The 11,813-nt window shown below is 47.3% G+C and overlaps 1 protein-coding gene across 1 annotated transcript in view; it reads right to left on the bottom strand.

Moving 5' to 3' along the window:
• The window catches only part of LOC107116551 (A-kinase anchor protein 13-like), a gene marked incomplete at its 5' end in the record, with an annotated part of 206,382 nt that overhangs the window by 75,747 nt on the left and 118,822 nt on the right, over positions 1-11,813 (bottom strand). The window contains one exon of the mRNA XM_015418487.1: positions 3,957-4,038. Within this exon, the coding sequence (XP_015273973.1) occupies positions 3,957-4,038 (82 nt within the window). The remainder of the gene's footprint in view (positions 1-3,956; positions 4,039-11,813) is intronic.

Raw genomic sequence — 11,813 nt, 5'->3', positions numbered from 1 at the left:
AGGACGTCCTTCTTCACCCAAAGAGTGATTAACACTTGGAATTCACTGCCACAGGAAGTGGTGGCAGCTACAAGCATGGACGGCTTCAAAAGGGAATTAGATAAGCATATGGAGCAGAGGTCCATCAGTGGCTATTAGCCACAAGGTATAGATAGGGACTCTGGGGCAAGTGATGCTCTGTCATTTTGGTGCTTGGGAGGGTCAACAGTGGGAGGGCTCCTAGTGTCCTGGCCCCACTGGTGGACCTCCTGATGGCACTGAGTGTTGGACTGGATGGGCCTTTGGCCTGATCCAACATTGGCATCTCTTATGTTCTTATGTTCTTAATCTTGGTGGTAGAATGGGCAGTACCAATTCAGTGTGTGTGGGGGAGTGATGATTACATTTTTAACACTCCCTCATATAAAACCGCTCTATCAGTACTAGCACCTGAGGGAAAAAGAGTCTAGCCTAACTGTTTGTATGCTGTGCATGTTATGAGAATTAAGTCCTAACAGGCACAAGCAGCTTGCCCCGGGAAGAAGGTGCTTATTTTTATGCTTTCACCGCACCTTTCTCCCCAGTGGAGCCCCTAAGAGGCTTACATTGTGCTCCTCTCCTCCATTCTATCCTTACAACCACCATTCTGTGAAGGAGTAGGGTTGCCAACCCCAAGTTGGGGGCAGGGGATTCCCTGTTTGGAGCCCCGCCCCCTGCTTCAGGGCTATCAGAAAGCCGGGGGGGGGGGGAATAGCTGCTGGGGGCCCCCTTATACCCTATGGAGCCTGTCCCCTCTGTTCCCCATACGGTATAATGGAGAATTGATCCATGGGTATCTGGGGCTCCGGGGAAGGCTGGGGTTTTTTTTTGTTAGAGATACCAAATTTTCAGCATAGCTGCTGGTGCCTCTCCTCAACCCCCCCCTCCTAAATTTTCAAAAAGATTGGACCATTATTTCCAATGGAGGAAAAGCATGTAAAAGGAATGAGTTTCCTTTAAATGAAATGGCAGCTCACCCAAAACTTAGGTACTTCAGAGTTCCCTGTCCTGGAGCCTCCTGGTAAGTTCCCCACCTGGATGTTGGCCTCACCTGGCAACCCTATGAGGGAGGGAGGGAGGTCTGAAAGACAGTGACTGGCCCAAGGTCACCCAGCAAGCTTCCACGGCAGAATGGGGATTTGAACCTGGGTCCCCCAGATCCTAGTCTGACACGCTGACCACTACACCACTCTGGCTTTCTAGAATTAGCTGCTCCAGTGCTTGGGTTGGGGGCCCAGTGAAAGCAATCTGCATAGGCCTCATCTCATCTGAGAGGCTGCCCCTCAGAGAAAGAGTTTCACGCTGTTGAAGGAGACAAACTAGCCACAGTAAGCCATCGTCCACAGTATACTGTGCGAGCTGAACTTAGCATGCCAACTGCCTTCACTGTTTTTTTAGTAAAATTTAAACAATAAAGGAAGACTACACTATTATACATCGTCTTTAAACGTTTACAAGCGTCACAAGTCAAACAATTTTCTTTGGCCATAACATTCAAACCACATAAAATTTTGCTCCATTGTATACCCCCCCCCCAAAAAAAAATCAAATATTTCAATTGTGGCTGTAAAGAAAACCTGAAATATTTATATGGCACATAAAATTAGCACAGGGAGTGTTTTTTAAAGCTTTGATTACTAAATGGAGGAGAGCCAGTTTGGTGTCGTGGTTAAGTGCGTGGACTCTAATCTGGGAGAACCGGGTTTGATTCCCCACTCCTCCACTTGCACCTGGCTGGATGACCTTGGGCAAGCCGTAGTTCTGATAAGAGCTGTCCTTGAAAAAAGAGCAGTTTCTGTCAGAGCTCTCTCAACCCCACCTACCTCACAGGGTGTCTGTTGTGGGGAGGGGAAGGGAAAGGAGTTTGTAAACCACTCTGAGACACCTTTGGGTAGTGAAGGGCGGGGCATAAACCCAATCTCTTCTTCTCTTCTAAATATGTAAATTGGTGGAGTGGGAAGAGTAGCAGACTTGAATCTGGGGTTCCCAGAATTGAATCCCCACTCTGCCATGGAAGGACTGCTAGGTGGCTTTAGTCCAGTCACACATTCTCTGCCTAACCTACCTCACAGTGTTGTTGAGAGGATAAAACAGAGGAGAACAGAACAATGTTAAGTTCTTTGGGGTCCCCATTGTGGAGACTGGGGGGGTATAAATTAAGTAAAATGCCAAATCAGATCACAATCCATTTAGAGTATCAGGAAACCGCTAAGCAGTAATTTTCTGGGAAACCCACAACACTGCCAGTCACCTAGCTAATGACATCAACCCAAGGCATTTAACGTTTAATAAGTGCTGGGATCTGAAAGCAACAAGAAACGTTACGTAATGATTTAGCCAGAAATCAAGGTGAAACATTAATTCACAGAAGAATGTGGTGCTTCTTCCCAGTTCTATGAATGCACAAAGCTGCCGTCCCCTGTGTTCGGCCCTCGGCCTACAAAGACCAGTGTTGTCTGCTCTCCGGGGTCTCAGCTGTCCTCCAGGGTCTCAGAATCACTTCCTACCTGGTCCCTTTTAACTGGAGGTGCCAGGGATTGAACCTGGGACCTTCTGCGTGCCAATAAGATGCTCAGCCACTGAGCCACGGCCCCTCCTGGCATTCAATTCACTACACAGACCTGCCAAGATAACCTTTAGCCCCAGATTCCTTTGTGAACACTTGCTGAAAGTGAAACGCCATGCTTCTAACAACAGTGACAGAAAGTCCTTTGGCAGTCCCACCTTCTATGAAACCGGGAATGATAGCATTATAAGGGCCCCGCTGGGGTATCTCCATGTGGAAAGCGTCTCGGTTAGCGCAGACCCTCAGAAATTGAGGAGCCACTGCCTGTCAGCAGAAACGTCTGAATTTTAATACCTCATTCAACTGCATGTACAGAGCAGGATTCGGTTCCTTTCTAAAGGGAAACAGTTGCTGAAAGTGAAACGCCATGCTTCTAACAACAGTGACAGAAAGTCCTTTGGCAGTCCCACCTTCTATGAAACCGGGAATGATAGCATTATAAGGGCCCCGCTGGGGTATCTCCATGTGAAAAGCGTCTCAGTTAGCGCAGACCCTCAGATCTTGAGGAGCCACTGCCTTTCAGCAGAAACTTCTGAATTTTAAAACCTCATTCAACTGCATGCATGGAGCAGGATTCGGTTCCTTTCTAAAGGGAGAAATTATGATGCATGTCCTTCTGGGAGGCGGGTGCCAAAAATGGGTGTCAGGCGAGTTTAGAACAGGCCCACAAATCCGGGCTCCAGTGAATGATTTTCTTAGGTCTGGCTGAGGCACGCAGCAGAATGAGATGGTAGAATATGCTGAGTCTCTTCAAAATTGACCACCGCTGCCAGAGTATGAAGTGACAGCCAGTGCCGTGTAGTGGTTACAGTGTCGGACTAGGATCTGGGAGATCAAGGTTCGAATCCCCATTCTTCCACGGAAGCATGCTGTGTGTCCTTGGGCCAGTCACACACTCTTAGCCTAACCCACCTCACAGGGTTGTCAGGAGGATAAAATGGAGGAGAGAACGACACACGCTGCTTCGGGTGCCCGCTGGCCCCCCTTCTCATGGGCCACCCTCGCCTTTTCCCTTCCGGGCTCCAGCAGCAGCTAAGCTGCAGGAAAGACAATGGCCCTTCGCTCAGGCCTGCAATGACTCAGGGATCCCCCCCCCTTTTGTCTGCTGCCCTGTGCTTGCTGTTCAAGAAAGACAGCTGGGATTCCATATATCCTTAAACAAATAAATAAAATTAAAATTGAGAAGGAGGTCCTCCCTAAAACGTTCTGCACCCAAATCTCAACAACGGCTCAAGCCAACATTTCGAACTGAGCCTGGAAACTAACCTAAGCATCGTGTCTGCCTGGTAAAGAGCTGCTACTAGCTCAAAAGGATTTGCATAACCAGGATAAAACTGACCCAAGAAAGGGAATCGCAAAATGTTGCACTTACCCGCTGAATTACAAGCACATTTTGGTTCCAGCAGTGAAGGCTCCGGGGAAGGTTCAACGGGGCACCAGCTCTCACGATTAATCTATGATAAAGCAGAAAGGTAACAAATGAATAGGGGAATATTTCAAGATCGACTTTGTATTTATCTATTTGGATTTTATAGCATTTATCTGCCATTCCAGGTCAGCTTAAACTGGAATAGTCAAAAGCTACAATGATTTTGATAAATAGTATTTACTGAGGAACAACCTCTAATTTTAGAGTTGCCACCACCACCCCGATGGAAGCAGGGGCGTTACCCGCTTTTGGGGGGCCCAATGTGCCACCACTCAGCTGGCCGGGGGGAGCCCCACTACCACTGAGCAGCCCCATCCATGCAGATGTGCCCGGCGTGATGATGTCACCCACCTGGAGGGCATGCTCTAGCATCCGAGAAAAAACTTTATGGTAACCAGGAAGAAGAAGAAAGGACCCCCCCACCCCCCGGCTGGAACAAGGTGTGGACCCGACAACTCTATCTAGTTTTCAGCAAATAAAATTTCACCGGACCATAACAGAGTTGGCCAAAAAGTATTTCATGCTCCCCACAAAAATACAAACACAGGGAAACTATAATCTTTAATTAAATAATAGATCATTTCCTAACTTTATTGGGACCCCGTATCTACCTACTTTGCAAAGCACTTTGCCTGATGGTACAGCCAGCCCTAGAAGGCGGTATGTTGCACAGAGCTGGTTCCCCCTGAGGGCTGATGCACACAACCAATTCATACGACACACCTTTCAATATTACATGGCAGAAGCCTAAAACCTACAGTGGGTGTCCCCACCATAGTGCCCACCAAGCAGTGTTCCCTCTAAGCTGAGTTAGTGTGAGCTAGCTCACAGTTTTTTAGCCTCCAGCTCATACATTTTTGCCTTCACTCAGGAAGGGGGGCTCCAGAGGAAACTGATTTATGCAGTAGCCAAATGGCTCGCTCACAACTTTAATGCCAGTAGCTCACAAAGTAGAATTTTTGCTCACAAGATTCCACAGCTTAGAGGGAACATTGCCGCCAAGTGTTTTTTAGAAAGTGGGAGGGGCCGGGGGAACTTTTGCCCAGCATAGCTTCCGATAGGCCACTGAAGGTTTGATTGGCTGTGCACATTTTAGAAATGCTGCTTTGGCAACAACCGTCACTGCAACAGAAGGATCTTCATTGTGTGAATGAAGGTAAGCTAGGGGAACCTTTGTCTGGCTGGCTCCGTCTCCTCCTGCAGTAGCCACACGGTGGCAGTCATTTTGGGGCTGCACCTACCACGCTGTGTCAGAAGTCCAAAGGTGCCCGCAGCCTCAAAAGGGTTGGGGGCAGGGTTCCCTCTAAGCAGAGTTAGTGTGAGCTAGCTCACAGTTTTTTAGCCTCCGGCTCACACATTTTTGTCTTTGCTCAGGAAGGATGGCTCCAGAGCAAACTAATTGATGCAGCAGCCAATTCACTCGCTCACCACTTTAATGCCCGGTAGCTCACAAAGTAGAATTTTTGCTCACAGGACTCCACAGCTTAGAGGGAGCATTGGTTGGGGGCTCCTGTCCTACAAGTCTAGAGCCAAATGCTGAAGCTCAGCATGGAGCCAAATATAAAACGGAATGTTTAGGTTCAAATCTACTGTAAGCATAGGTGAGATGCTATAAAAACCAGTATGGGAAGGGAACAACAAGCAAAGATTTTGATGGGTCTCAAGGGCTTCTTAGATACTATTTTTCCCTAGAACAGAAGAGGATGAAGGGGAACAGTTGCTAGGAACACTGGTACAAACCAGGCACAGATTTATGCCAGTGCACTAAAACAATTGCAATAGGGTACTCGTGTGTGTGTGTGTGTGTGGGGGGGGTAGGTAGATAGAACTTGTGAATACAGTTGCCAATCTCTAGGTGGGTCTTGGAGATCTCCCAATATTACAACTGATCTTCAGACTCCAGAGGTCAGTTCCTATAGAAAAAGTGACTGCTTTGGAGTGTGGACTCTTTGTCATTATACCCACTGAGGTCCCTCTGCTCTCCAAACCCCACCCTCCACTGGCTCCACCCCCAGTTTTCCAACCCGGAATCGGCAACCCTATGTGAGACTTCATGTGTGCCACTTCCTAACAAACCAGTGTTTGGGCTATGGAAACTTCCTGGGTTATTACTCAACATGTCAATTACAAACCATGTGAACTTGTAATGTTTCAGTTATCCAAATGTCCTCCCTTATCCTGGCTCTTTGCTGATCTCTTGCTCTGAATGTTGACACCGTTTGGCCCTTTCCTTCCTCGCGACATGATGACACTGCCACTACGGCATGGCGGGTCAGTTGTGCGAAGTTGCAACTGCCAGAACTACTCAGACCCAATTCACACATGCCGGGAAGTGAGGCGGAGGTGAAGCAGAGGAGCGGAGCACGCAACATCGGACTGCAGATGGAAGACCAGACCTGTGCTGTTTGCGCTTTTTCTGGCACAGGAAAATCTCCCACAATTATAAACATCTTGCAAGCTGATAAATCAAAATTAGGCAACGCAATCCTAAACAGAGTTACACCTTTCTAAACCTATTGACTTTAATGGACCAAGAAGGCTGTGACTCCATTGAGGATTGCACGGGATGCCACTCAAGAGGGAAAAGTAGATTATTTTTAGCCTTCATTTCCTTGTAAAACCCCAGGGCCCCTGTTTCCTTTAACAACATTTTAATTTAGCTCTAAACTTGCTAAACACACAACACCTTTTTTCTTGTCTGAAGCACCTTTGATCTTCACGTTATACATTTCACACATTCCTGAGTTTTTTAAAAAGCGGTACAGACGCTTGGAAAGAGATTTCTTCTTATTCAGTTGATGAAGTTCAAGACACATGTGTCTTCTAGCTATTTGAATAACTGATGTGATTTTTGTAAACTACAGCCATGCCTTTGCTCCCTTACTCTTGCAAGCCATTTGTATGGTTACCAACCTCCAGGAGGGGCCTGCACTTCTCCCAGAATTATAACTGATCTCCGCACTGTGGAGGACAGTTCCCATGGAGGAAACGGCCGTTTAGGAGGCTGGATTGTATAGCATCGCATCCCCATTTAACTCTCTCCCTGGGTTCCACCCTCAATCTTGCAAGTTGTTGGCAACCCTAGAATGTTATCTGCAAAACACTTTTGGTTGAGCTCCTTTTTAAAAGAAGTAGAGCATAAAAAGCAAAGTTCACCAAAAAAAAGAGAGAAAGTACAAGGCAGTGGATCATAATGTTGGACTAGGACCTGGGGAATCGCAGGTTTAGTTCTCTGCTAGCCAAAAAACTCACTGGGTGACCTTGGGCCAGTCATGTTTGCTCTCTGACTGAATGACCTCACAAAGGTTGTTGCGAGGATAAACAGGAGGAGAAGAGAGGACAACGTATGCTCTCCTGAGCTCCCTGGAAGAAGGAATAAGAAATGTACATGTGGCCATGGGAAATACGAGTGACATCTGATCAGTTCATCACTGGAAGTACCAAAGGGGCCTACACTAAATCCGAGATCCCTTGGGGATGTATAGGCCTCCCACTGGTGACAGATACCTGCAAAGCAGGCCAGATGGGTCTGGTTTAGACCTCTGCTGTTTCACCCTTGGCCTCCAGACTACCTGCCAGGCTCCTATCTACCTATACATCACACGTCTATCCTGCCATTCGCCTGGAGGAGCTCAGAGTGGTGTGTGTGGTTTTGCTCCTTTCCCTGTTATATTCTGAACAACGCTGCGAGGCAGGCTGGGCTCAGAGAGAGTGACTCGCCCAAGATCTCCTATCACTAGGCTTCATGACTAAGTGGAGAATTCAAGCCCAGGTCTCCCCATGCCTAGTCAGACACTCTAACCACTTTACAGCACTGCCCATTTCTTCTTTGCCTCTCATTCCCTTTATACAAAGGGCCAGTTCACTCGCTGAAGAATACTGGATTGGGTCCCTCCCCACCCTGTCCGATAGTCAGGCAACAACGGTCGGTTTTCCTCACTTTCCATGTGCAGAGTGCCCAATTTGGACAGGGACTACGGGCTTCAGCATTTCCCCATGCCATTCTCCTGACCTGAAATGACCAGGCAGGGAAGCTATTTGGCCCACTGTGGAAAGCCATGTCTAGCCAAAGGAATGTGGACCTCCCCAGTAGGCCAAGCAGCACCCCCATACACACACATCCCCCACATTATGTAGGACAATTTCAGGTCTGAAAAACAGTACAGCTGTGGACAGCTGAAACCCCTTCTCTGTAACTTCCATGATCCAAAGCCAAACCAAGTGCCATGTGCACGGGAATTGAAGAGGACCTGCCACTTACATCTGACTGTTACACAGGCTGGAGAAACCCAGACCCAACCCAAGAACCTTGCACTATGTGAACTGGTGCTATCTTTTTTTTCTTTTCATCCCCCTGGGGGGAGGTTTTTACTGGGGGTTTTTTTTTCAGACTACAAAACTACAACAGAAAATATAGGAAAGGGATCTAGTGAGTAAAGAAAAAAGACCCACAACTAACTAAAAACCCAAGAGTAGGCGATCATACATCATCTTAACACCATGCTATTTTCAAAAAGCTACTAATACAATGAATTTAGTCGGTTATGCTAGATTAATTATCGTTTAACCATCCCTTTAACTGTTTAAAGAAATTCCCAGAGCATCCCCAAGTTATTTCAACATTTTTTCAGGTACAAATCAGAGTCCTTCAGCCCTTATTTATTCTTATCTTTTCTAATCCTGAGTTTATAAGGGCTTTTGGGGGCAGCTGCCCCCTTTTCAGAGGGGGAGTCCTCGTTTGAAGACCCCGAGCCCAACTCGCCATCAGATTTGCTTTCTTTTTCCTCTTCTTTGCCCTCTTCTGGTTCCTCAAGCTGTGTCTGCAGAAATTCACATGCTTTAAAAACAGAGTCAATCTTTTCTTTTTTATCGTTAATCTTGAAAATGACGCCTTCTGGGGTTAACCACCTGTAACTGATGCCATTTGTTTGTAAGAAAAGGATTAATTCTTTATAGTTCTTTCTCTTCTGTCTTATATCAAATGGAATGTCTTTTAAAATCCTGATATTACTGCCCCCAATTTTCAAGGGTGTTCCCGAATTTGCTTTCAAAATAGCATCTCTCACATGTCTCTTCGAGAATCTGACCACTATTTCCCCAGGCAGATTATTTTTCTTGATGTACGATGAATAGGACCTGTAGACCACATCCATCTCACTGCAAAGGTATTCCGCTGTTAAATCTGTCATTGGGGCTATTGCTTCACTGATGCTATCTTGATCGGACTCCCAGTCAGCAAACCTGGCTTTGCAGCATGAATTTCACATGGCTTCCCCCACGCAAGAGCCCACATGAACAACCACAATCACACGCCCACCACCAGCAATGTCTGTTCAGGTGGACAAAAGCACTGCACACTGAACATGGCAGCAAAAGCTTTCACAGTGGATTATAATTTCGACTGTCTCCCTGTAACCAAACACGCCGCCAGCCAGCAAGAAAACTACCGTGCGATGAAACTGCAGTGGTAATTATGGTGTTAAGACTCATACAGTTACACACGCAATCCTGATCTTCACCGGTGCCTTTCTAGCACACCCTTCAAGGTGGAGGAAAGACTTATTTCTAAGAGCTCAGCACCTTCCCTCATTTATTAGAAGAACCCACCAAAAGCTGGCTCAACCGGTCGTGCTGTCTGTCAGCTGCTAATGCAGGACATGGAGTCTGTCTACTTTTACCCCCCCCCCCCCAATTTTCAAAAGGTGAGCAAGTGTTGAGTTATCACCATGAAAAATGCAATTAGAACTGCTCTGTGGTGTGTGTGTGTGTTGGGGGGGGGAATTACACATGTTATTTTTAATCTCCCTCTGAGAAAGCAATTGAAGGGAGCTTCAGACAGAACTTTCGAAGACATCTGATCCCTGCAGTGCAAGTTTTTTCAAGAAACTGATCTGCAAGTCTAACAAGAGCACTGGGACCAGTATAAGCCGGGGCGATACTGGCTTGTACAACACACCTGAAACGGCATTAGGCAACATGTACTCACCAGCAATGCTTCCTCTAAGCTGTGGAGTCTTGTGAGCAAAAATTCTGCTTTGTGAGCTACTGGAATTAAGGTTGTGAGCGAGCAATTTGGCTACTGCATAAATGAGTTTGCTCTGGAGCCATCCTGCCCGAGCGAAGGCAAAAAAATCTGTGAGCCAGAGTCTAAAAAACCGTGAGCTAGCTCACACTCACTCAGCTTAGAGGGAACACTGCTCACCAGATACCTTTTCCTACCATCACATTTATGGAAAGTGCCAGCTCACACACAGTGACAGCATATAAGTTGCAAATGAGGCAAAGTGCAAATGTGAGACTCCTCACCTGCCCCTTGCCTCGCCAGGTATCAAGTCATCCAGTAGCTAAGAGAAGAGGGGGTTGCCCAGGCCTTCCTTCTATAAGCCCCCTCCAAGCTTGCCCCGTGCCCGCCCGCCCGCCCCCAATGGGGCAGCTCACAACATTGCTCTCCTCTCCTCACAGCGACCAGCTGGCCCGAGGTCACCCAGTGATCTTCCATGGCAGCGTGGGGATTGGAACCTGGAGCTCTCTGATCCTGGTCCGACATCCACCACGGATGGCTCTCTGGAGTTCTTGCACCTTAAGCATGAATCAGGGCCTACTTGTGCCAATGCCTCCACAAAGGGGCCTTGTTTGCAGGAACTTTCTCTCCCCCTCCCCCTTTTTGCTATTAATTTAATAACTGGCTGAGTCTACTCGCTTTGCGTGGAAGCTCCACTGGGAAAAGGCACAGGGCTACTGCTAAAAACTGCATCCTTTTGCTGAGCTCTTCCCTGACCCTCCTCCCATAGTGTCTCGTTAAACTCACACAGAGGTGCGCTGTCATCGTGCTTCTGAGTTTTCCCACCCCGCATCATTGGCTACTACTGGTGGGAGCAAAGAAATAATATGATAAATGCCTCGGGGACTGGGCGTGAAACGGAATACAGATACCATTTCCAGCAGCAGCGCCAAGTCATCCATAAAATCTATTAAGGTGCCCAATATATACAAATTTATTTATTTATTTATTCTTCAAATTTGTATCCCGCCCTCCCCGGAGGCTCAGGGCGGCTAACAGGGGCACAAGTGCCTAATAAAAACAATAAGAACAGTATGAAAATACAATACAATATACAACATAATACAATTAATAAAATATCGGTGCGCCACTGCTTGCTCCAATTCCTAAAATCAAGATGGTGTTCCACAGATGTTATAATAATACAACGCCCGTATGTCCCCACAACCCTATCATCTGCCAGGTACATCTCGCACCCCCCGCTAATATCCGCATCGTGCGGTGCGGTGATGGGAAAGCGTTGGTGGGATAATGGTGGCGTGGAAGCTCCACTGAGAAAAGGCACAGGGCTACTGCTAAAAACTGCAAATATGAATGCAGACTGTGCCAGGGTGGCATCATAGCTAAAGTGTTGGATCAGGGATTGGAGAGCCTACGAAGCTTACAGGGTAACCCTGGGTCGGTCACGCCCTTTCAAGTCCTACTTAAAGCTGTCATGGGCTAAAAATGAAGAGACGGGACATCCTGTATCCTGAGCTCTGTGGAGGAAGAGCAGGCTAGAAATAGGAGACAAATTTATTATTTATTTATTTAATTATTTAATTTATCTCCCGCCCTTCTCAAACGGGCTCAGGGTGGCTGAGCTGGGGGGGATGCACAGGGTTGCCAACCCCCAGGTGGGGCCTGGCTGTTCTCCAGATGACAGAGATCAGTCTCCCGGAGAAAACTGCTGCTTTGGAACACGGACTCTATAGCATTAGACCTGCTGAGGTCCCTTCCCTTCCCAAACCCTGACCCCC

The sequence above is a fragment of the Gekko japonicus genome, unplaced genomic scaffold (genome assembly GCF_001447785.1).
Source record: "Gekko japonicus isolate JY-2015 unplaced genomic scaffold, Gekko_japonicus_V1.1 scaffold224, whole genome shotgun sequence".
NCBI classification, from domain to species: Eukaryota; Metazoa; Chordata; class Lepidosauria; order Squamata; family Gekkonidae; genus Gekko; species Gekko japonicus.
Note: the sequence above shows the minus strand (reverse complement) of the source record. Positions and strands in the feature narration are given on the sequence as shown.